This window comes from Anarhichas minor, unplaced genomic scaffold (genome assembly GCF_050575085.1).
Source record: "Anarhichas minor isolate MPS153535 unplaced genomic scaffold, ASM5057508v1 ptg000017l, whole genome shotgun sequence".
Lineage (NCBI taxonomy): Eukaryota > Metazoa > Chordata > Actinopteri > Perciformes > Anarhichadidae > Anarhichas > Anarhichas minor.
In genome coordinates, this window is record NW_027466463.1 from 14,154,198 (window position 1) to 14,180,020 (window position 25,823).

At 41.9% G+C, this 25,823-nt stretch overlaps 3 protein-coding genes and 1 pseudogene across 3 annotated transcripts; 1 reads left to right on the top strand and 3 right to left on the bottom strand.

The window, feature by feature from the left end:
• Positions 1 to 1,295: 1,295 nt before the first annotated feature.
• Positions 1,296 to 4,399, bottom strand: LOC142951644 (neurogenic differentiation factor 2-like; annotated as a pseudogene).
• Positions 4,400 to 8,490: 4,091 nt separating this feature from the next.
• LOC142951237 (protein phosphatase 1 regulatory subunit 1B-like) lies at positions 8,491 to 16,651 on the top strand. The gene is made up of 5 exons (XM_076092734.1): positions 8,491 to 8,619; positions 13,928 to 14,011; positions 15,519 to 15,594; positions 16,277 to 16,405; positions 16,518 to 16,651. The coding sequence occupies exons 1-5, from the start codon at positions 8,491 to 8,493 to the stop codon at positions 16,649 to 16,651; spliced, it is 552 nt and encodes a 183-aa protein (XP_075948849.1).
• A 1,414-nt stretch (positions 16,652 to 18,065) lies between these two features.
• LOC142951613 (phenylethanolamine N-methyltransferase-like) lies at positions 18,066 to 20,186 on the bottom strand. Its single transcript, XM_076093271.1, has 3 exons — positions 19,957 to 20,186; positions 19,338 to 19,548; positions 18,066 to 18,581 (listed from the first exon to the last, which is right to left on the bottom strand). Exons 1-3 carry the CDS (start codon positions 20,126 to 20,128, stop codon positions 18,143 to 18,145), a joined length of 822 nt encoding a protein of 273 aa, XP_075949386.1. The 5' UTR covers positions 20,129 to 20,186; the 3' UTR covers positions 18,066 to 18,142.
• Positions 20,187 to 20,921: 735 nt separating this feature from the next.
• Positions 20,922 to 22,820, bottom strand: LOC142951295 (phenylethanolamine N-methyltransferase-like). Its single transcript, XM_076092792.1, has 3 exons — positions 22,649 to 22,820; positions 22,258 to 22,468; positions 20,922 to 21,921 (listed from the first exon to the last, which is right to left on the bottom strand). The coding sequence occupies exons 1-3, from the start codon at positions 22,818 to 22,820 to the stop codon at positions 21,483 to 21,485; spliced, it is 822 nt and encodes a 273-aa protein (XP_075948907.1). The 3' UTR covers positions 20,922 to 21,482.
• Positions 22,821 to 25,823: the final 3,003 nt, after the last annotated feature.

The following is a 25,823-nucleotide window of genomic DNA, read 5'->3' on the forward strand; positions in this document are numbered from 1 at the left end:
TATCTCAATTGCTTTGTGGCAGCTTGCTGAACTATGAACATAGGTTGGTGTTGTGTATGTGTATTTACTGTTCAGACAGTTTTGCAGATCAGGTCCATCTGATCTGAATAATAGCATCTCATTTTCACTAATTTAATAATTCCACCCCGAGGTGATCTCTAAGGAAACATACATTTATCACATTTGTCAGGATAAAGTCCTTATGAATGGTAAGTCTAATTAAGGCCACATCCAAGTTCAACGCTGCATGAATGTCCTGGTGTGTGAGAGTAAAACAAAAAGTGGCCTAAAAAATACAGTGTGATTCTTTTGTCTCAGGCTTTTCAGAGTTATACCATTTTGAATGTGCCCTCTGCTAATTGTATTTTATTTCTATATCTCTACTCCCCAATATCCATTGTTACTTGGATTATTTGAGAGCAAGTATTTTGTTGAATTAAGCTTTAATTATGAGTAGCTGTTAATCTAATTAGCCGATACAGCATTTCAGATGTTTTTTTGTCTGTCAGTGTTCTTCAGATATTTAAGATGCTGCATGCTGAGGCATTTATTAAAAAATATATATAGTGATGTGTGCAAGGTGACTATAATCTATGCCAATATTTAGTTTCCCCCCCTAGTCTATACATTATTAACTGTAAAGCTAAAACTATGATAAATATTAAGCACAATAGACAGTGTGGTATTTTACATAAAATATTTTCACCAGAAAACTAGCCAAATTGTATTTGTGTGATCTAAACATTGTAGACGCACAATCCGCAGACCCTTAAACTGGATTTGATCAAAAAATATTTTTGACGTGCCTGTTGAAACTAGTATCCATTTTGTTTTCAGTATCATTTTTTTAATCACTAACTGCAGCCAAACACTCTCGATGATATATATATATTTTTTTATATTTGTGTGGAGGTTTTATTATTTGTTATTGAAAAAGCCAGAACCACTGCTTCAAGCCTACATATCCACACAGCCCCATAGTGATGATGTTCAGAAGAATAATTGTTCGATCATATCAGACAGTTATAAAACTTTATTTTTTATTTCTGTTCTTTATGTCATAACATGTTTAGGCCTATACATCTTTTATGTCAATTGCGCTCATTCTGCATACAGGGTATTACTGGACACACGTTGATAGGAAGTACAACAGTATAGGGATGACATCAGTAGAACACAGAAGGTAATCAGAGGACTTCATCTCTCATCCTTTCAGACGCTTCTCTTGTTTCCCAACAATATTACACGTTATATAGGATTGTCATTAGAAGGGCAATGCGTCTGATTGTGAGGGCTCAGTTGTGGAAAAAAGCATTGAGATCCTCATACGGAGCCGCCCTGTCGTGGTGCAAGTGCACGTCGTGGAAAGGCGGGATGTTTTCCGAGTGCGAACCGCCACTGCGCGGTCCCGAGGGCCCGAAAGGTATGCTGTGGCTGGGCCGAGACGTGGTCAGTCCGGAGTAATGCATAGAGTAATGATAGTTCCTGTCCGCCTCAGAGGGCGCCTGCTGTCTGCCGGACAGTCCGCCGTTCAGGCAGACGGGAGGACTGTGCGGGGCCTCGTAGTCCGGGCTGTTATAGTCAGGGGACGTCCCACCCGGCGGGTACACGGCCTCGTACCCAGAACCGTAGGATTGGCCCCGCACGTTAAGCGCACCGGTTGCGGGCTGGTAGTGAGGACTGGAGATGCGGGAACACCGGTAGGAGTACGGATGGACGGAGAAAGGAGAGCTGGGCACGTGGAAGCGGGCTCCATCTGAACACGGTTCGGTCAGGAAGTTCCTGGTGTTGAGCTGCAGACAACCTGCCACCAGGTTGGTAGTGGGCTGAGACAGGCCTTTGCACAACATCTGCACGTAGGCCACCACATCTGGCCGTTTCCCGTTGCGTAAAATCTCCCCAAGGGCCATTATATAATTCTTGGCCAGCCTCAGAGTCTCTATCTTGGAGAGTTTTTGGGTTTTGGAGTAGCATGGCACCACTTTGCGCAGATTGTCCAGCGCCGAATTCAAGTCGTGCATGCGCGTGCGCTCCCGCGTATTTGCCTTCATTCGACGCACCTTGGAGCGCTGCACGCGCGCCGCCGTCATCTTGCGTTTCTTTGGGCCGCGCTTCTTGGGTTTGTCTCCACTGTTCTCGTCGCCCTCCTCTTCCTCGGCCTCATCATCCTCGTCATCGTCGCCGGCCATCTCAGACTCAGCTCGACTGCTGCCTTCCAGGGGCTCGTCCAGGTCGTCGTCCTCGAGTTCACAGAGATCGTGCTCTTCGTCCTTGTTCTTGCCATCCTCATCCTCATTGTCCTCCGCCCAGTCCGCTGCGAGCCTCTGGACGTCCGGCAGGACCTCGCTGAACAGACGGCTCAACATCGTGGCAAGCAACCTGCAAGAGACACAGTCGACACTTTATCTGGACTCTTTTGCACTGCGCTGACAAAGCACGAAGGCCGTAGAGGCTGCTATGTCCCTACCAATTATAGCGAAATAGACTACAATTACTAATCCGTAAATTGTCATTAATAAAAGAAACGGACCTGACATGAATCCAGTTCATTGATACAAGGCTGAACTGGAAAATGGGGCCTTAACAACAAGATCCAGATCTTTTCCCATTTATTTTGCTAGAAGAAAGATTCCACAAAGAGTGAATAGTCTTTTATTAAAAAGTGAAAAAAATCGGATTATTTTGATGGCATAAAGCAACAGTCTGGGCCACCCATTGGCCTCAACGTGTGCCTCTGTCTGTGCCCTCCAGCAGTCCGGCACAGGGAGCGGTGCTAGCAGGTCCCCCAGGGACGCATTAAGGGTGCGGGTCCCTCCTTCGTCCAATAAATTACCAACCTGGAGGAATTCCAGCACAGCCAGGCCGCACTGGACCACTGGGTCCCAAATATTTTATGTCTTTGAATTAACAGGCTTTTCATTCAATCTGCTTTAAATTCAATTGAATGCATCCAAAAGGGCTCACTTGAGTTTCTGTGATTAAAAAATATATATATTTTGTATGAATCGTTGCAAATGTATACAACGATGTCGAAATGTGCCTTCAGGGCCAGCACCTCTGCGGGTTCATGAAGCCCATTTTGGACCCTCGAGACCGCAGGCCACAGACAGAAACCATATCACGATATTTACCTTTGCTGAATTTTAGCCCGTTCAGACGAGTATAGTTACATGTATAACAGAAAGCAATGGAATGTGCTTTATATATTGAGCTTTTTTAAATTTCACTGAAGCTTTTCGTTTCATGTTAATCAAAGCTGCATTTAACGGGAGGTTTTAATGTGATATTTTATCATGATAATTCGTTTAAAAGCTTTCTTAATGGATGCATTTTCCTCTATCCATGGTGTCACTGATTCACCTATAATCCAGACTAAACAGACAAGTTATTTATTTAAGCAAAAATTTGTAAAAAGCTGTAACATCTTCATGGATTATTCCAGTATTCAGAGCTCAGCTGTGCGTGTGGAGTCCAAGGACGTCTTTTTTTCTAATCTTGTAAGCACAATGTAATTAATGCCAACCAATACCTTGTCAATTAGCCTGTGTATCTCTATGGAGAATTCTACCCCCACAGTGCGCTGACGCGCGTCGTGGAGACACACACACACACACACACACACACACACACACACACACACACACACACACACACACAAATATGCACACACATATCTTTTTTTTTCTATTTTCTATTTTCTACTAAAACTCTTTCTACTCTCCAGTGCTTATTTTCTAAAGTAATACGATGCAAATTATGAATACAACAGTGCTAGAATATCTATTTCTACCTCATATCTCTTAGGGATCAATGTGGATTTATAGATCTATTTAACCAAAATCTACTTATTAAACGTCGTTAGATCTATATGAGCGGCGACAAAGAGCCGTAAGAAGAGATTAAAATCTATCTAATCGTCACATGCGAGAAAAAGATGCGAGAGATTTCAGAAAAAAAAAATAGTCCCTTATTTTGATAAATGCTCTGCCACTCTAATTCCTCCCTCACAATACAACAGGCATTAACACACAAAGAGAAAAACAAATCTTGATCCATATCTGATATTCTCATATCTGATCAGAGATGTGCAACCTACCTCCGTGGTGGAGCTCAGTGACGGGGCAAAGCGGGTTTGTTTACACCATCTCGCTCCGGGTGGGCATCACATCCACACGCCCTGTGCACGGATGCTTGTGCAGGCGAGGCGCTGTGTTCTGCTCTCACACCCCTCTCTCTCTCTCTCTCTCTCTCTCTCTCTCTCTCTCTCCTCTCTTGCCGCCCTGCTCTGTCTGTCTGCTGCTGCTGCTGCTATCCCCAGCCCAAGCGCGTGGAGGGATCCGTGTGGCACCTCAGAGGCAGGACTGGGTGGGTTACATACCAGCTCTGATGCCAGGCCCATATGGCTGGCACGTCATTGGCAAGAGCCATCACATGTGAGCCGGTGATTGACATGCGGCCGCATTCACAGAGACTGGCTTCCCCTGGGGGAGAGGGACTCGCCATCTGTCACTGAGCTGAAAGAGAAAATGGAATAAGCAGTGAATGGCACAAAAAAAACGCAGTGGATTCAGACAGCTTCTGTTAGCCTCCATCTTTGGGAAAAACGGGGTTAATCTATATAGAAGGTTTAGGGAAACAATCCCCTTAGAGAAATAATTATAGCAATCCTATTATGATCAATTTTAGAATGATATCATCCAAATAATATTGGATTGTTAGAGGATTACTTATAGGCTAATGATTTTGTTGGATAAGGAAAACCAACAAATAATCCACATGAGCCCTGTGGGGACATTTATTGAATATTTTAATGATACAATGAAACGAATTAGGCCATTAGGAACAATTAGATTCCTGTAGAAATGTTGTAAACAGAGTTTCCAACGTAAGACAGTAAACTGCATACAAACAAAGGCCTGCAATAAATAAGGAACCCGCCATAAAGATCAGAGTCAGGGTGCAATTGCCTAAACGAGTCAATTGAACTGAGCCAAGCAGAGCGTCTTGGTTTGGGTTGCCAGGCCTGGCACAGGTGCCGGTGGGCGGGCTGGTGCCAAAGGTGGCTGAGGCACAGATTGCGCAGAGGGGCCAGAAGATGGGGCAGGACAAGAGTGAGCGAGAGAGAGAGAGAGAGAGAGAGAGAGAGAGAGAGAGAGAGAGAGAGAGAGAGAGAGAGAGAGAGAGAGAGAAATAATAATTAAAAAAAAGAGAAGGCTTATCATCACGATGCCGGTGGAGAACAGTTTATTGGCTCCTGCCACATTTTCAGAGAAACAACCAACATGTTTGACTGATTAGATCAACGTATTTCTGGTCATGGTTGTCCAGATGCAGACTTTTAGCCGGGGTCACACCCCAACATGGTGCCCCTGTGTTATAATCCTGAGGGACACAAATGTAAAGAATGGTCATTATATTTGACTCAGTATATTATTCAAAAAACATTGTCTATTTTAAATGTAGACATTTTGATTGCATAAAGGTCTTTCTCTTTCTTCACGCTGAGCTGAAATGTATTTCCATGGAGGCTTGAGTTCTTTTCAAAGTAACAATACGAAGACAATACACACAAATGATTGTATAATTTTGTTTTTTAATATTGAGGTTTTCATGTTGTATGTTACAGGACATCATGGAATTCCTTTGAAAGCTGAATGTGAATCTTATACTTTAGTGACCGCATTAATTATGTTTTTTTTCCCAACCTTCAATGACAAAACTGTGTTTTAAAATAACAATAATTAAAAACAATTAAAACCTAGATGAGAGTCTAGTTTATTGTATTGTTTTACTCAGCTTTGAGTGGTTTCATTTAAAGAGGAACATGTTGACATCAAGCAGAGTTTTGAGGTTAAAAAAAGTGTGAAACTTGAAATTTGTGTCATAACTGCTCGGTTTTGGGTTTCATAAGTAACCTTGAAATAATGCTGTTATCTGTGCATCATCAGTCGGTTGTTTGGTTGAGCTCACACAGAAGCAGGGACTCTCAGTTTATGTCCTTTCTCCAGCAACGTCTGGGTGACATCTAACGGTGATAAAAGGTTAGTGCATGTCTGGGGGGAAAATAAATGAAAGTGACGTCATTCCTTTTGCCCAATATTAAACAGGATACAGAGTGAGGTCTTTATTTTATAGATGTAGATGTTGTTTTGCTAATTATGAATTATAACTTTCATGGAAAGAAGTTTTCAACCTAATTCCTGTATTTTGAGACCTTTAAAGAATAATATGATATTGTTAATTTACATGTTAGGCCTATTTAATTAAATAAAATTCCAAACCTGTTTCCAGCATGTCTAATTTAATACTAAATCTTTTTTTCTTCTTAAATGACCTGTATGGTTCATATTTTAACTCAGGATAAAAACAAAACGAAACATGTCATAATTACATATTCTCCTCCAAAATATTAGGATTTGCTAAACTTCTGTATATTTTGATCATGAACTTTTGTAAAGTTCATATAGAATCCAGTTGTACGAGCTGTTGGAATAACCAAAAATGTAATTCTTACAGACACTAACAGGAGTAGATTGGGCTCCTTTAACAACAGTCATTTAATTATTAACACAAGTACTGTACTTGAGTACAATTTTGAGGTACTTATACTTTACTTGAGTATATCTATTTTATGCTACTATACTTTTTTACATATTTTGATGTTAATACGCCTGTACTTTTACTTCGCTGAAATTTTGGATGCAGGACTTGTAATGGTGTATTTCTACACTGTGTCCGGTTCAATAATACTTAAATAGAATATGTGAATACTTCTTCCACCACTGTTCAACAGCAGTACTGTACACAATGAGGGACTGCTAAGTAGGCTGGCACCTCCTAGTGTTGGAATAAAAGAAGACACTGTGTCTGAGAGTAATGGTCTCCATCACTGATGACTGATGGATTACTCTTTACAGATATCTTTTGTGGTCATAATACTATAAACCTTTAGATTATTTCTCTGCAGATCTGAACATTTTATGTGAGGGATTGATTGTATTATGGGATGTTTAAATATATGCAAACCTCTCTCGTTTCATCACCTTTCATATCACACTTTGTTCCAAGTGGGACACATATTGTTGCAAATGCTCATGAACAGTCCGTCCGTATGTTCATTTTTTTTCCCAAGGACGACAGTTGAACTGAGCCACAGATGGGCTGTTATTGTTATTTCCAAGGTGGAAGTTTTGTATTTCATCTGAAGACCTCCAACAGCAGGTCTGAGTTTGCTGTCAGCAGCAACTCTCCCTGCAGCTGGCAGAGATCCAGAGCCTCTCTCAAGTTCACTTCAGTACAGGGTGAACCTGTGGGCGGCACAAAACATGGGACCCCCTTCTCCAATCAAACATTAGGGCCGAAAGGAAGTATTTACTCAGCCACAAGGACGACGAACAGTTAGTCTTTTCCATGCCTGTTTCTCATTTCCTCTCTTCATCCTTTTGTCACCTCTTCCTCTCTCTCTAATCTAATGCTGCATTCATTCACAACATAATGAAGCACTTATTTGTGAGTGCGTGGTCAGGAGCCTCCAGCATATTGTCTGCTGTTATATTGACATGAAATGAAAATCATATCTGCAATACATTGTTGTCCCCATACTGTTAACCTGCCAACCTGCAGCAATATATGGCATATGAATTTGTACTCTCGTACCTCAACTGTATTGTAAGCACACAAACCCACACACATACACACACACACACACACACACACACACACACACACACACACAAATATCACTGACTGCCAACACTCAACACTGCAAAGATTACCTGTTGCTATGGCAATGAATTTCCCAATGACTACCCCTTATGTATTTACAGTACATATGATAGAGAAGGTTTTTTTTTTACTCTCCCTTGAGAAAAAATAGCAATGGCATCTCTTTTATAACTCAATACAGTTATTGTACTTTGTCACATTTATTTTAAGTATCATTAAATATATTATATTTACATGTAAAACCCTTGTGGAGGTTGTGCTTCCTAATTCAAAGAAGAGTTTTGAAGCTGTGTAACATTTAAGGGCTCTCAACAGTGTAAAAAAAAAAAATTCAGTCCATGTCCAGGCCAACTAATTTCTCGACCACTTTTGGAATTGCAGTTGCTACAAGTTTTTTATCATTTGTTTTTTTGCCGACGGCAACTGAAAGCATCAAAAAGCTTCCGCGCGCTCTGCTGCAGGCACACTCACTCCTCTCCTCTCCCCATCACACAACACAGCAGACACGGTGGGAGCGAGACACACAAACGGACAGTGTGTGAGAGAGAGAGGGAGGGAGGGAGATAGACAGGCGCGAGAGAGTAGTAAGTCAAACGCAACTCAAAAGACCAGAGGACTGGTGGGACTTCTATTGCTGTTTCATTTGGGGATCCATACAGTTTACACAGGCAGTTCCATCAGAACTGGACTTTCTTTTATTGGACAAAGGTGCGCTCGGCTGCGCGCTCGGCTGCGCGCTCGGCTGTGGAGGACAGGCTGGATGCCATGGACCCGCTGCTGCCCGCAGACGCGGACGTGATGGAGCGAGAGGCAGACAAGGACGCGAGGAGGAAGATCCAGTTCTCCGTGCCTTCCTCCGTGCCCACCCAGCTGGACCCGCGACAGGTGGAGATGGTGAGAGCGAGGGCCGTGTGTGGGTGTTCGTGCTCCTACATAGTGGCGTGTGGTGGTGTGCGTGGGCGAATGAGGTCAAACTTGGGCCATATAGCAAAACCCGTTACAGGATCACCAGTGCGTTAAAACATCTCATCACACCAAGTTCCCTGACATAATCGGGTAAAAGGAATGATGCAAATGTTTCCTTCTAACTTTCAGCCTGACTTCTTAAGTGCACAAAATTGAGTGTTGGCCCTTTTTTGTAGCATCACCCAGACAGTTACGTAACCAGTCTAGCACGACTTTGCAGAACTCTGTATTTTGATGGGTATAAATCTGTGGGGCAGCAGGGTGTGGGCATCACTGGGATTAAGCTGAGCTGTGCAGCCTGTTTTTGGAGGCCTTAAAAGTGATGAGGCATCGCTGCCCTTCAAAAGGAGTGGAGGAGGAGGAGGAAGTGAGGGATAAAGCCCCGTTAGTTATATTAAAAATGAGATTATGTGCCTGAGTAATAATGCTCCTACCACATATGTGAAACAAAATATAGAAGGTCACATCGTTAGTCATGGGGGTTGTGAGATATGTAAACATAAATAAAGCCGTTATCTGACACTTATGCTGAACCAATCCAAAACAAATGCTGTTGAAACATGCTGACATGGTCAGAAAGAAACTATGTTGGTGAAATAGTGCAGTGTAAACAGCAATAATGTTGACCTGTGCAGGATGGATGCAGACCAGCATTTAGTCCGGCAAAGACGGCCCATCAAGGTAACACTGAGATACCATTTGGATGCAATTCCCCCAGGAAATGACAAGTGATGCTTTAAGTTAATCCATCTCTTCCGCTTCATGTCTTAAATCGCAGACTTCTCCTGATATCGGGAAATAATGTTGGATACCAGATGCAATATCCTCAGTTCCTCCCAAGTTTTTGAGATTTCATGGGGCATCTAAAAATAGGCTAATGAATCAATAATAGCTATCGGCACTCAGATATTTCTCACACATCTGTTATTTACAGCCCAACTTGCACTCCCTTTGACTTTGGACTACTTCATGTCTGGGGTGACTGTGGCTCATTGGTAAAGCAGGGTCGTCCTTCAATCAGAGGATCGACGGTACGATCCCCATGCAGCTCTGCTACTCCATATCGACGATTAACCCCAACTTGCTCCCCGGTGGCTGTTCCTGCGGTGTACGAATGGGTATGAATGTTTAGATAGACCTGATGGGCAGGTGGCACCTTGCATGGTAGCTCCTGCCATCAGTGAATGAATGCGTGTGAATAGGTGAATGATGACATGTAGTGCTGAAGCGCTTTGAGTGGTCCTGAAGACTAGAAAAGTAGAGTCCTTTTACCATGTCTTCATTTGGTTTATTAAGCAACCCCACGTGCCACTTCTGAACACTATTTGGGTTAAACCAACTCTTACTGATATGTTAATTTAATTACTATTTTACTGTAATTTGTAACTGCACCGAAACAAACTATCAGGGAAAGTTTCACATTACTTGTGTTGCTCATTACGTCCATCGTGTTCAATTACTTTCCACATACACTTCAAACTGTGAATGTTCATTGACAGCATCAAGTGATCTGAGTCAGTTTTCTCTATAAGACGCTCTGGCATGTTGCTGTCTCCGGACCTAGTAAGATTACTGATAATCTTCCACCATGGATCTCATGGGAGTAAAAGCAGCATCGTTCCTTGGTAAAGCACGCAAAAGGTTCTTACGTCACAACACAGCTTAGGGTACGTCTTCTTATAGCCACCAAAGCTAACTCTCCTTATAGGATCACCTGTTGCTGAAAATCCATTCAATTTGCCTTTTATTGTTTCTCTTTCTTATTTCCCAACTCACCATCGCAGTGCAGGCTGCATCTCTGGTGATTGTCTTCTGTGATGAGACTCAGTTGTACTTGAGAGAGAGTCTGAATGCTGCAAACCACTACTCTCCTTAATGATTGACCCCGGCATGTTGCAGTTACTTCTGGGAAGTGGTTCTCATTACATTGACTTTGACAGTAGCTGATCAGGAGCATTTCTTGTTCACCTTTTTTTCCAAACAACACTGGAGATTTGACCTCACTTGCCACCTGTTCTGTAATCCACCACCGGCCTGCTCAGATATTCGGTTGGTTAATGAATTATTTACACAAGCCTGACCGCTCGAGAGTCTGCAAAGTTGCTGTTCTTCAAGGCCACTTTAAGTGCCAAGAAGGTTGTTGTTACATCAATAGCCTTCTCGTACAGCCCTGTGATGTTTGGTCAAGGGTATCTCATCCCTTTGTTATCTTTTTGAAATGCTGACGCTGCTGCATATTCCCACTGACAGTGACTGAAACCTGTATGAGTTTCAATGGGAACAGCAGTATATGGGGTATATATGAGGGTAAGCCAAGTTGTTGATTGCAGCTTTTCCAAAACACAGCCATAAAATTAGCATTGAAATGGCAAGAAGTAGCATGGGAAAACCGATAAGGTAGATAAGTAGAGAGAGAGGGAATTCGGAATGACTAGAACAAAGTGTTGAGATGGACAAGAGGGAGGGGGAAAGAGAGAAAGATAACTGACAGAAGGCATATAAGAAAAGAGAAGAGAGAAAAATCATCGGCCAAGGAGAATACTGATTAGAACCAAAGAGCTTAGCTGTGGATGACTGAGGCCTGAATCAAGGTCAGCTAATGCCAAGAACCCATTTTCACCGCTGCACAGCAGCAGCACAACAGCTCTGAACTCCAGTAGGGTCTGATTCAACAAACCAAGCACACACATTATTCCTGTTGACAAAGAATAGGGCTGCACAGATAATCAAAATTTGATCGAAATCGCAATAAATAAAACCGCAGTAGGCACAATATTTGTTAAAGGGGAAACGCTTCATTTTAAATTAAATATTGTGGTACTGAAGAGATGTCCTGGCCTCCACATCATATTCAACAGAGTTAAGAAAACAACTTTTTTGGCTACAGATCCTGGAAAAAAATCATTTTCATTGATAATGAGAATAATCCTGTAAAAAATATAGTTCCCTCAAACATGTCAAATCATATCGCAATTGCAATATCAGCCAAAATGATCTAGAAAAAAATATTTGTTTTCATTTTGTGTACATTTAGTGTGTGTGGCCCTCCCTACCATCCCGACAATGACTATCAAGTCAAGCTGTCTGGTTGATAAGGGTTGAAAATCAGATGTGAGATTTTTTAATCAACTCTAATCTATTTTTAGAAATATGTCACTCGAAAATAAAAGGTCAAATGTCAATCGTGGGTTTCATTTGTCTTTTCTTGAACATCAAATCAAGCTCCACACAGGATTATTCAAAGCCTTGTATGAACACAGCAAGGGATTTATGCCTTCACTGCATGGTCTTAATTGTTAAGTGGATATTTCTCTACTCTTTAGGACACTGTGCCCACCCGGTGCTGTCATTGTGCTTTATAAACATCCAGATTAATGCATCAAAGTTGAATGTACCGTGAAGGTCATAACCTGCCTATAATAAAGTGGAGGATCATTGATTTACGATGGGAGCACTATACCGAAGTCCTGTGCTGCTTTAATTCCTCGTCCTAGCAGTTTCTGTGGCAGTGAGGTTGTAGTTGCTGCATTTCAAATTTTTGCTGGATAGTTCTCAAAAACTGCATAAACACATCAGACGAGCACAGTTGGCGCAGTGTTTCCGTCCAGCTGTCCTCACTCTCACTGGTATGGTGTTGTGTGACTGGTTGCACCAAAATGAACTACTTGATATGCCTAACCCAGCTCTGTATAAAATGTATCCCTATAGCTCATTTCTACAATCCAGTTACATGCTGCTCACAAACACTGAGCTATATGATTATCCTCACATGTAGCCCATTCAAGCAGAAGACATCGACTAAGCTAAGAATCCAATCTACTACCAGCTAGCTGCATATGCTGAGCAATTTGAATCAAATCAGTTGTGCGGTGCAGCTTCACTGAGCGACCACAGGTATTGCCTGGCATTTCAGACATGCACAACAGCAACCTGATGAAACTACTATGTTCCCTGTATGGTGCTTGACCTTCTGGCAGCCATGTTAACAAAACACTCAGAAAAGGTCACAGTGTCTGAAAAGGCTCTCAAACACGTGTTTAACGTGTGGTTTGGTCCTTTGAATGCATTTGGTTTCGTGTGTGTCTGTCTATGTGTGTAAAACCCCCCAGTGTTTGTTAGAGTACTGCATTTAAATATTCATGTTGACACATTTTTAACCTCTAATTGGATGCCATGTAATTCCTATTTAAGTGTGTTCCCCCACAACGGGCAGCGTATTTCTTTCTAGTGCCTGAATGATGAATATGTATGAACGCAGAGTGAAGCAGAAGCAGTAAGTAAGTTACTCCAGAGTGAAAGCCGCCCACAAATCTTTTGCCTACACTCTCTGTTGTGATTGGCTTGGCAGCCACTTGTATTTCACAACAATCGTATTACCATAACGCGTTAGAAAAGAGAGGGAGAGTGATGAATCTATTGTATATTTCATAACACTTAGTTATTGTTAACCAGAGAGGGAGGTGTTTTATTATGTATTGGCAACATGTGCTTAGAATGCAGAATGGCCCCAGTAGTGTTGGATCTACTATTAGTATTAATAATAATAATAATAATAATAATAATAATAATAATAATAACAAATGAGAGAATTGGGAAAAAAATAATAATAACAATGACATTAATTATATGCCACATTTAAACAAATTCACAATTCCTACAAAATGTCGCTATATTGGCTCATTATTATTGATGCATTAACATATAATGAGTACTTTAATGCTTATAGTTGGTTGGTAATTTAAACAAAACACCAATATGTTTAACTGTGAGCGACCCAGCACCAATCAGTGAAGGCACGAGGGTTGTTATTTGGCAGTACAATGCAAGATTGTTGAAGCCGACTTGCTTCTGATGGCAAAATAACAAATTGGACAGAAGATTTGAAAAAAAAAAAACGGAATGATTACGACCAGGTGATGGGAACATGCAGCGAAGCAGTAAACAAATTTAAATAATCCAGGCAGCCACCATTTATGACAACGTAATCCTTCAGGAACAATCTGGACAACCATCTTTTAAATGTTGTTACGCAATGATATGCATGTTCTCATTGCACAGAACAAAAGACTGCAGACATAATGCCAAGAACCACAAGGCTGAACAAAAGACTGTTGTCACACCTTGTTCCTCACAGCGCTGTCTGTGTTATGAGTTTGCTTAGCACACACATATATGGAAACATACACACATTCACACATAGCATGGTTTGATAAACTCTCTCTTTCTCTTTGGTAAGATTCGACGTCGGAGGCCGACACCAGCCACACTCTTCAGACTGACAGACCCGCCATCACCAGAGGAAGAAATTGGCCCTCACCAGGTAGATCAGATGTTCTGCTCTATTTGGTACTTTGAAATCCACCACAAGAACTTAATCAAAGAGCAAAGGCTGGCTGGAGTCACTTACAATATTGCATCAAATGTCAATCATTTTAGAGGAGGAAGAGATGCCGATTGGTTTGCTGTCAATCGTTGCACCAGAAAAAGATTGACAAGTTTGTGTTTTGAGTAAGGGGTGTGAGTTTATTCTTGATTGTTTAACCCTCTTTTTGTTTTCAAGCTTTATATGCACAGTATGCACACAAAGTGAATGCTGCACTCTTCTGTTGTTCTGTGGGGGTTGTAGAAAGACATTCTTGGAAAGGTTGTATATGTGCATTGGAGGCAGGAGTATATTAGGTGGGATGAGAGAGAGAGAGTGGGTGAACACGAAAAAAAAAATTCACCTGAGAGCCAATTCTGCATCTATCACGTGTGTGTGTGTGTGTGAGGCAATAGGCTTGAGGTCCAAAATGCAGACAAACACACATACCAGGCAAGAACATAGGATGAGGGGTAAATGTATGAAAGGCAGTGGTCAGGAACAGGCTTATTAATTGGCAGTCTGAACGGTCAAACAAATCCAAGAGGTCACGACAGATGAGCAGACCAGGGACACGTTAATGTAGAGGAACAAGTCACAATAAAGCAGTGACTGGGACAGATGGTTGGACGCAGAGGCGATGAGCAGCACTGACAACATGACAAACTGGCACAAGGACTGGGCTGATGAGATAATGAGAGGCAGATGTGTCAACAGGTGGAGATGATTTAGGAATATGAACAGGTGGGAGTCAGGTTACCAGGATTGGTGGGAAAGTTCAAGGGTGTCTGGTTGGACAGGTGGAGAATGGCAGGTCTGGGAAGTTTCTCAGAAATGGGTTAGGGTTTGACTTGCTACGATAGGAAAAGCACCGGTGTAAACAATGAAATGAATGATGGCTAAAGCTGTCTGGATTTCAGGTTCCTGGTATCGCGCATGCTCGCTCACTGTCACTCTCACTTTGAGCCCTTGAATAGAACAGAGCCATTGTTAGTGGTTGTTTTTGTGCTTTTCCTACTGTGACAAGTCAAAATGTGTGCTGTGAGAAAGGCCTACGCATGGGCCTTGGATAAGTGAGAAGTGTCTGGAGACAGGAACAGAGGGGCTGACAGCAAAATAAAAAAACAGCTGAGGTCGTGATAGTATCTACACATCAGTATCTCAATATCATAAACGGCTGAATATCTAGGGGAGACTCCAAAACTATTTTTTTTCCGCTCTCCTTTGAATAGCCTGACAGTTAAATGCAATTTAGTTTTATTAGACGTTTTCATCTGTAAGAATGTCTCCTCTTTGCTGCCTTTCTACCATAATGCTACTAATTAAAAAATTACAAAAGAAGTTTATTATGATTTGGAATGTATCTGAGCCTACAACACTGTGGGCCAGTGTTGGATATTTCCACTGACGCAGGACTAAACTGTAGTTATATTCGTTAATCCCATTGGATGCTTTGCTTCTGCAGTGGGTTCTGGGGGAAAATGGGGCCTTGAAAGCCAAACTGGTTAACACGTCAACCTACCAGCCCCCCTCACTAAAAGGTAAATGCACTGCCTTGAATATATTCTGTGTGTTTCATATATGTATTTCGATTTACGTAACAAATGACACAAGATGAAAGAATTTGGGAGACCTGATTCTTTTATGGTAACTCCCATTTGGTCTGTATTTGTTTTGGAATATATTCATATCCAAAAAACACAGTGAGAGGCGTGTGTGTGTGTGTGTGTGTTATGCGAGATTAGAAGCAGAGACAGCTGTGAGTCCATTCTGGATCATCCTGGATTATAGGTTGGGCTCACAGCTGCAACATGGTTTTCACACACATACACAGATACAACCATCGTCACTCGATTATAAATACACACAAAAACATTACTATTTGATGTGAATATGTATATAATATATTCTGATCTATCTTCTGTTTTTTGTGGATTTGTCCCTTACGATCATTACTGTCGCTGCTTGAGATGTCTACATTGTTTGACTGAAAATGTATTGGTGTCATGCCTATATACATATGTACATAAACACCATATCTTCATTTCAGAAGTGAGAATACTAGATAATCACACACATGTTATCAACTTTAACTTGTCACCTTGCAGCAGTGATGTTCCGCTGTACTCCATGACTCCATGACATCACAGACAGGTGTGGTTACAGGTGCAACACAGCACTCCTTTGTGCTCCTTTATTCTATATTCAGTTTTGTATTTTCAGCTGTCCAGAGAATGGCGCTGGCCCACCTGGCCTCCCTGGACATGTCTTCTGTGGACAAAGATGAGCCCTCTTCTGGGGAGGAAGAGGAGGAACGTGAAAAGGAGAGCCATCAGACAGCCTCAGCTACAGGTGGGTCGAACACGACAGTCTTTCACATTAAGGCATTTATCTGTACATCTTATACTGTCATTTGTGCCCCACATAGACATTGCTTACACTTTTGAATTTGATTTCTTGTCAGATCTAAGGGTAGAAAGCAAACCTCTCAGGGAACAGTGTGCTCCACCGGACAGTTTGACAGGAAGTGCTGATCTGAGCCGTCACCACGAAGACAAAAAGAAGGCCAAAGAAAGCAAGGAAGAAAAGGGAGAATGACAAAAGAACAGGGCTCCGATGGAGACAAAATGTTAAGTGTGGGACAGACTTGCATGGCACCCATATGGCCAATGTGTGTGCGTGTATGGGTGTATGTATGAGTGTGCGTTATCTGGGTCTGTGAGCGTGAGCGTGTGCATGCATGCGACAAATGAGTTAAATGTGGAAAAGAGAGAGGAAAACAGACATTGAGGAAGGTCAGAGTATTAATGAGGAAAACTTTAACCTGAGACCTGTGAAGGAAATCACGTCTCGGTCAGCCGAGGAAGCAAGAGCTAAATTCCAATCAGCCAAGGACACTGTACAAGAAATATGACAACTGCAAAGAACTGTGACATTTTTCCGTGACTATGGGTGATTTTTCTTTTCGAGAAAACGATATCCATGTGTGAAGAATCAGATTATGAATCACCTTTATTCACACACATGGACAGGGCAAGTCACATGATGCTGGTGCTCAACCACACGTTTCAAAACCAATTAGAAAGAGCGGATGATGTACGCAGCTCAAGATAAGCCAGCATAAACACCATTTCATGCATATTGTAAATACATTTAACATTCTATTTCATCTGTAGTCTGATGGTCAAAGTGCAACTACGTTTGTGGGTCCTGATGAAGTTGTTTTATAGTATTTCTCACACAGTTCAACCGCAGATTGTGAACAAGGTCCAGATGCAATTGCAGTACATACATTTTATTACATTAAATAGCATACTATAGTATGATAAGTATATAGTACACAGTAATGTCGCAGAGCCAATCCCTATTCGAATTTAACAATCCACCCTCTCAGTTTGCTTTCCTCAACCTCAATCATGTGTGCAAGGTCAAGGAAACCAGAGGATGTATTACAGACAATTTGAGCGCAGTCACAGCCACAGCAGACCAGATTAAATCATATCAGACTAATCCAGCTAATAACGATAATGCACCACAGTTTCACCGGTTTGATAGAAACAGGCTTTTTGTAACACAGCGATAAGCAAGCAGGATCTGTTTGGGAAGGCAGGGATGATCGGTGGGAACTGAAAGAGGACATATTTTTCCAATAACAATATATGTGATGAGTGTGAAGGTTAATTCTTGACCATGAACAGTATATAGATGATGTTTTGTGTTGGTTGCTAATCAAACAATTATAGTGGGCATTTTGTGATTGTATGTCAACTTAATCTGCTGGAATGTCGATGCCCCAATCATATTTATTTTCTAAGAAAAGAAAGACAAAATACTTTATTTGGCATTTCACATGGAGTCAGCATGTCATTTGGCCATGTGGCAAAGTGGTGTTTGAATAAAGCAAATGACGGCAGACAGTGAGTTTTATTAAATGAAAACCTTTCATGATCTTTATTCTTGTCCATTTGTGAACAGCCTTGGATGTACACATGAATATGTGTGTTGTTTACAATGGTCAGCTGTGCTAAATCATGCATATACCTCTGCTTAATCAATAATAATTTCATCTGGACACTTCCCACTTAACTTTTACTCCTTTCTTGCTTTTGCAAAAAACACCCCAGACACATCATCGACCCCCACCCTCATGTCCTGAGGCAGTATGTAAACCTCCAGCCTGATCAGGATGTAGCCGTTCTCCTTCAAACTAACACAGACCTGGGCCTCATTCAGTGGGACCACAGGGATCTTCACGCCAGGGCCCCCAAAATAATAACTCTCTCCCAGGGCTCCGATGAGCAGGAGGTGGCCACCGGGCCGCAGGAGCCTCCCAATGTGGCCCAGGGCCCTGTTGAAGGCAGCCAAGTCGGGGCTGACGCTCTCCAGACAGAAGCAGGACACGAGACAGTCGGCCCCTGCTGAGGGAAGGTCATTAAGGGCCACAGGCTGAGGCCGGTGCACGTCTACGGGCACGACGTCCGTGATGACCTGACGGAGCTTGGCAGCTTTCTCTGTCCATGTTGAGGCCCTGAGACAATATCAATGAATCACCAAATTAGATAAAAACAGCTAGTGTAATTGCATAATACAGTATTAATCTGCACTATAGTAATGTATCAATTTTATTACAATTCAAACAACATGACATTTTGCACAGACATTCATGGTCCTTTTGGGGATCCACTGACTTTCACTTATCCGGTCAAATACATGTATTTGATCAATTGGTACAAAAGGTTCATGGTTCTCAAATTCATGCATCCTACTGACGTTCGTGAGGACTATGGTGCTACCGTGATGTTAGCATGTGGTTTTGAGTGAAATGGAAGTGTTGGATGGATTGTCATCAACATTTTGGATCACGCTCAGAATGAAATACTGTATAATCAGTTTGGTGACCCCCCTGACTTTTCATCTAGCCCTAACATCAGGTCATAATTTGTCCAAAACATCAGCCTCAGATGTACTTTGCACAGTACAAAGATGACCCAGTGAGCAATGAGAGACCCAGAATAAAACGTGTGACCCTTGAAAGCAGTTGACTGGTTTTAGCATGAGGAAAGACAAAGGGAAGAAAGGAACTCCAAGTGAAAAGGTAACATTAGATTCTCATTACTCAGTAAACACAATAAAGAAAATTCTTTTTTTTTTCTGCAGGAAATACGTACATTACAAATCTAAATGATTTCCTCATGAGGATTCTAGTCTAACAACCGCTATTCTTAGTAAGTGATATTCAAAGCTGTGTCAAGTCTTCAAACAGTTAAAAGGGATCTGGTCGTACCGTCGTCCCTCCAGCTTACAGACGTGCTGCAGGTAAGGTGTCCAGTCCAGGCTGCTGCCTCCCTCGTCCCGGAGCCAGCCCCTCAGCTCCTGCCTGTTGACCTCCAGGAAATCTGTGAGGAGCACCTTGTTGAAAACCTCACAGCCACTCAGCACCTGGTACAGGGTGGGACCCGAACCTATGTCCACCAGCAGCTCGCCATTCACATCGCCTGGAAAGGTAAGTGCGAGGATAAGTAAGACAAGTGGAGATCTTTTAAATAGAATACCTTGATTAACATTCAGCTCCTATTCAGATATCTGAAAAGGATTAGATACAAGTTAGATGTGTTTTAGAAGGTGTGATTATGTATACGTTTGAAAGCTCCAGCACTGGACATGTGCCAGTTCTATCTGGAACTACCCTATATCAAGAGTTACAGTATGACAACATGTTTAGAATATTAATAAAATGATTTTAGGAAAGAGTCCTTGGAATTTAAAGAAAGGTAACTTGCAATAAGAGAATATCATAGTAGGTTTTAATCAGGCATTATGTTTTACATTTTCATAGGCTATGTTTATTGAGCATAGAGTGTTTGTTTTTTAATTCTACATGACCCATCACCCTGTCGCCTTACCTTCAGTGAAAGCTCTATGCAGGCATGCCAGTTTCCACGGCACAATGCTGTCCTTTCTTTCAAAATCTGCCCGTGGTGGAGTGTAGTTATATTGCAGATACGCTGCAGGATCAAATCCCTGGTAGCAGGCCGCCATGGCTGCCACTCCCTTCTCTGGTCCCTTTTCTTCCATCCTTGCACTAACACCCGTGTTTAGTGGTTCAGCCTTCAGGTGCACTGCTACCCCATCAAACGCCTTATATACCTTTGTGAGTGTTTTTCTCATGTGCTTTGGGGTACTCTCATTGGACCCGGGCTCGAGGCGACTTGAAAGGCAAACATCAGCGGCCTAAACCCTGTCCGCGTCCAATCAGCCGCTACCAGCTTGCATCCAGGACAGAGGGTCACACCCGAGAAGATACTGAGGGTAAACAGAGGGAAAGCACAAACACAACACGGCACGTAACACTGTCTCTCAAGGGCGTATGTTTGCATATGGTCCATAGGGATTATCACGACCAAAGTTTGTATTGATGAACAGTAGAGCTTTATTTACATGCTCTGACTGTCATGAAGACACAAGACACACATGTAGATGAAACGTGCTGAAACATGTTATTCCTGTTGCACAGCAGTGGAACGTTTCACATACAGTCACACACTGAGCACAGATAGCGAAGAGATAGAACTGCTACTGTGTAAAGGGAATACTGCTGTTAAAAAGCACCTGATTTGTTTAAAGTGTTTGCAAACCAAATGTTATTGCACTTTTGTTCATATAGCAGTACTTTTTAAATAAAAGTGTGGCAGAATACTGACGCCCAGTGTTCAACACTTCTAATTAATTACACAATCATATTCTCAGTTGTATGGTTAGTTCAGTTAAGTTGATACCATAGCAAATATAATGATTAACCAAAGTAAATATATGAAACGATTTATATAAGAGCTAAGACAAGAAACCATCATGAAATCAAAAATTGTTTTATCAGCTTTATTCACATCACAAATGAACAAGACAGGCAACTCATTAACCTCTTAACTGAATAACAGCGAATCGAAAAAGAAGCATAATAAAATGTACTGTTTGTAAACAGCTTGCAAAATGCTGTGTCATGATGTGATATATGCTTACACTAAAAGAGAAAATGGATGAATTACATTCTTGATGCTGTAGTTTCAACTGCAGGTGGCGATGTGTAATTACATTTCTAACACTGACAAAAGTGAACGTCTTCTTATTCCCCCTCAGAAAAGACATTTACTGGACCAATGAAATAACGTGGAATGAAGTTAAATAATTCATTCACATGTTTGTGTCTTTGCATTTTTGTCTCCTTTGAGAGTGAAAAGAATATTTGTTAAAATAACTGAGGATCACAATCAAAGCAACCTCCCCCCTCCAAAAAACAAAACACATATTTGTGGGTATTATTATTAGCATCACAAATAACCTAATTCTTATTTTAAATGGCAGCTGTGCTAAATCATGCATATACCTCTGCTTAATCAATAATAATTTCATCTGGATACTTCCCACTTAACTTTTACTCCTTTCTTGCTTTTGCAAAAAACACCCCAGACACATCATCGACCCCCACCCTCATGTCCTGAGGCAGTATGTAAACCTCCAGCCTGATCAGGATGTAGCCGTTCTCCTTCAAACTAACACAGACCTGGGCCTCATTCAGTGGGATCACAGGGATCTTTACGCCAGGGCCCCCCAAATAATAACTCTCTCCCAGGGCTCCGATGAGCAGGAGGTGGCCACCGGGCCGCAGGAGACTCCCAATGTGGCCCAGGGCCCTGTTGAAGGCAGCCAAGTCGGGGCTGACGCTCTCCAGACAGAAGCAGGACACGAGACAGTCGGCCCCTGCTGAAGGAAGGACATCAAGGGCCAGAGGCTGAGGCCGGTGCACGTCTACGGGGACGACATCCGTGATGACCTGACGGAGCTTGGCAGCTTTCTCTGTCCATGCTGAGGCCCTGAGACAATATCAACGAATCACCAAATTAGATAAAAAATTTAAAAAAACAATGAGAGACCCAGAATAAAATGTGTGACCCTTGAAAGCAGTTGACTGATTTTAGCATGAGGAAAGACAAAGGGAAGAAAGGAACTCCAAGTGAAAAGGTAACATTAGATTCTCATTACTCAGTAAACACAATAAAGAAAATTATTTTCTTTTCTGCAGGAAATACGTACATTACAAATCTAAATGATTTCCTCATGAGGATTCTAGTCTAACAACCGCTATTCTTAGTAAGTGATATTCAAAGCTGTGTCAAGTCTTCAAACAGTTAAAAGGGATCTGGTCGTACCGTCGTCCCTCCAGCTTACAGACGTGCTGCAGGTAAGGTGTCCAGTCCAGGCTGCTGCCTCCCTCGTCCCGGAGCCAGCCCCTCAGCTCCTGCCTGTTGACCTCCAGGAAATCTGTGAGGAGCACCTTGTTGAAAACCTCACAGCCACTCAGCACCTGGTACAGGGTGGGACCCGAACCTATGTCCACCAGCAGCTCGCCATTCACATCACCTGGAAAGGTAAGTGCGAGGATAAGTAAGACAAGTGGAGATCTTTTAAATAGAATACCTTGATTAACATTCAGCTCCTATTCAGATATCTGAAAAGGATTATATACAAGTTAGATGTGTTTTATTGAGCATAGAGTGTTTGTTTTTTAATTCTACATGACCCATCACCCTGTCGCCTTACCTTCAGTGAAAGCTCTATGCAGGCATGCCAGTTTCCACGGCACAATGCTGTCCTTTCTTTCCAAATCTGCCCGTGGTGGAGTGTAGTTATATTGCAGATACGCTGCAGGATCAAATCCCTGGTAGCAGGCCGCCATGGCTGCTACTCCCTTCTCTGTTCCCTTTTCTTCCATCGTTGCACTAACACCCGTGTTTAGTGGTTCAGCCTTCAGGTGCACTGCTACGCCATCAAACGCCTTATATACCTTTGTGAGTGTTTTTTTCATGTGCTTTGGGCTACACTGAGTTTCCTGGGCAGAGATAGCAATCCTGTTTTTGGGCCTGTGTTGCTGCCTAATAGCTTTTGTTCTGTTCTCGTTCCCTGCCCTGAGGTGCTGATACCATCAGATCAGGGGGGCTTCCTCCAACACTGGACCCAATAATGGACTTTCAGGTCTTCCACCCACCTCTCAGAGGCCCGCCATATCTCAACAATCATTCTAAAGGGCCTTTTACACGCAAACAATAGACCAGTTTCTACTCAGGCAACCCTGTTTGAAAGACATAAACAAATTTGTCGCCATTTCCATGTCGCCATATTACCTTGATGATGTCTGAACAGAGCGCAGAGAGATGGGGAATGGTGAGTAGTAGCAAGGGAAAGGAAAAGTGTCTCATGTTGACAGGCGATAGTAGATGATTACAAAATTAGAGGTTGTTGTGTGGCGCAGAGAGAAGCTGTTATTATACTGAGTGTCAAAAAATTGAAAAATATAAATGGTTTCACTCAGTCCACCAAAAAAGAGCAAGATGATGGCCAAAAAAAAGAAAAAATCTTTTTAGGAAAGACACTGACATTACTTTTTCAATAGATCTGTAATTATTTCTTGGTGTAACTTCATACACGCATTTTGGAGACAAATTAAACTTCAGGTTTATAGGATATTTAAATCCATAACCGTAATAAATTCAAGAAGTGAAAGAGTCCTTTATGTGTCCATGCAAAGACAATTAAATCGACAGAGTAATATTCAGTAACTGCCTGCCATTAATACTGATATTCTTTGGGATTGGTTGCCTGATCACAATTTAAACTTTTGTCCTGTTTTCTAACATCGACCTCCACAAAATGAGGAAGGGCTCATTTCTGGGGGAAAAAAGACTTCGGCTGTTTGTACACTGGTGGTTTACATTTAAGAATAATGTCAAACTTGGCAGTTTAGGTCGGCTCTTCCAATACATTTAGTGACTCACACAACAAGTATTTTCAAATTATCCAAACTAAGAATGTCAACAAACGTATGTCACTTCTCTGTAGATGTTCAGTGTGGTTATTTTTGCGCCAGGGAATGGGACAAATCCTATTTATTGCTCAATTGAAATAACTTTGTGTATATTTTAAAACCACTAGCCACAGCGGCCAGCTGACTAAACAGTTGAGCTTCAACCCCTGATTGAATTAATTCTCCGTCTATTCCCAGCGTATCCCAAAGCAACAGCTGAACTAATCTATGCCATGTTGTAATCAACTGTATTCTCCCCAGGAGTCTCTTAACACCTCGTTTATCCCTGGCAGCTGTACCAGAATCCTGAGTACACGCGCCCAAAAAACGTGACCCCCATCAGACATCCAAAACAATACAGTGTCCAGGGGACACAAGGTATTTGGGATTTGGAATTCTGCAAGGGGATCTAGTTAAAATAAGGATATTTGGAGATTACAATTAGAGTCAGACTTAGTAAAAGGTGTCACGATTTTTCTTTCCAGGAGAATGTGAACGCAAAGCCTATTAAATTCCATTTGTCATTGAGTTTATGTTTTTGGACGGAAATGTCATTGTTAAAGCTTCTAAATGTTCCCACTTGCAAATACAAGGAAGTAATAAAACAATAGAATATTTAGGTTTTGTTGAAATATTGAATATTTTTATCAAGAACAAAAGTTTCAGCCCAGGAATCTTGGCAACTTGGCCATCTTCACCACAGTCCTCCTCTCACTCGTCTCTGACGCTCTTTGCTCTTGCGGTCGCACAACATTCTTCCTTCTGTACATGAGCTGGGCTTTGTTGCACCTTCGGCCCCATGGCAGAGGGGTCTGAGACAAGCTGATGGGGTCGTCTGGTCAAGTGTGTTTTGGGATGTGGGTAATTCTTGCTGATGGCCCCCGAGAGGAATCTCTGGAGGAGCTTCCTGGCCTCCCATTGTTTTCCTGAGCGCTCTGCCTCCATCAATGTCCTAAGAGGGTCAGAAGCACAAACAACTACTTCGTTCTCAGCGTGTTGGTGAAGTGTCATTCAGTGTAAATGTGTGGCTCTTTCACTAACCTGTGGGGATGCTGTGGTACGAGGGTGAGGCTGTGCCAGTGAGCCATGTAGCTCTGTCCTGTCTGCCAGTCCTCCTCCAGGACGCTACACTCCAGTTCAGCTCTACCCGCACCACCCACACTGCACATCCCTGCTGCCTCCGCCAACCAAACCGACCACCAATCCTTTCTGGATTGGATCCGTCTGAATAATAGAGGTCAGAAAATTGTACAGAGTGCTGCTGGTAATCATCTGTGGGCAGCAATAAAGCACCTCTAAAATTAATGTGACTATGATCACTTTCCAGGATAATGTTGCTCCTGCTCACATTTAGTTTTTTATTTATTTATATATATTTAAATGTTCCTGCCTTGACTGTCTTTAGCTCTGCTATATATGCTTTTGATGTAAGTTTGTGTAAGGTATGTCTTGTCTTATTTTAAGAGAATAAACATACAGTTTGAAAAATTGGTTGTAAATTGAGGACGTATTTCCCTTTCTGCCTCAATGAATGCAAATAATTCTCTGTTAGATTTTGTCCATTTGCACAAAATTAAATCTAGCCTAGAGGCTATGTTATGATGCTGACATTGTCATTGATTTATTGTAACAATAAAATGTTTTTTATTACATTATGTGTGATTCACATTTCATGTTATGAAAAGGAATATGTTTTAAAAAGTATTAAAAAGAAGACATTCTTTTAAAATATACAGTAATAAAAAATAAATAGTGACATTTTGAAAAATAGATAGTAAAATGGTAATGCAACTTACTTTTTACGCTGATCCTTTCTTCTAACAAACCTTCTTTCCGCTCACTCTTTATGCTGCTATTGTTCCGTTTGCTTCTAGCAATCTTTCCCTTTGAAGTTTGCCTAAAGTCAGAACTTTT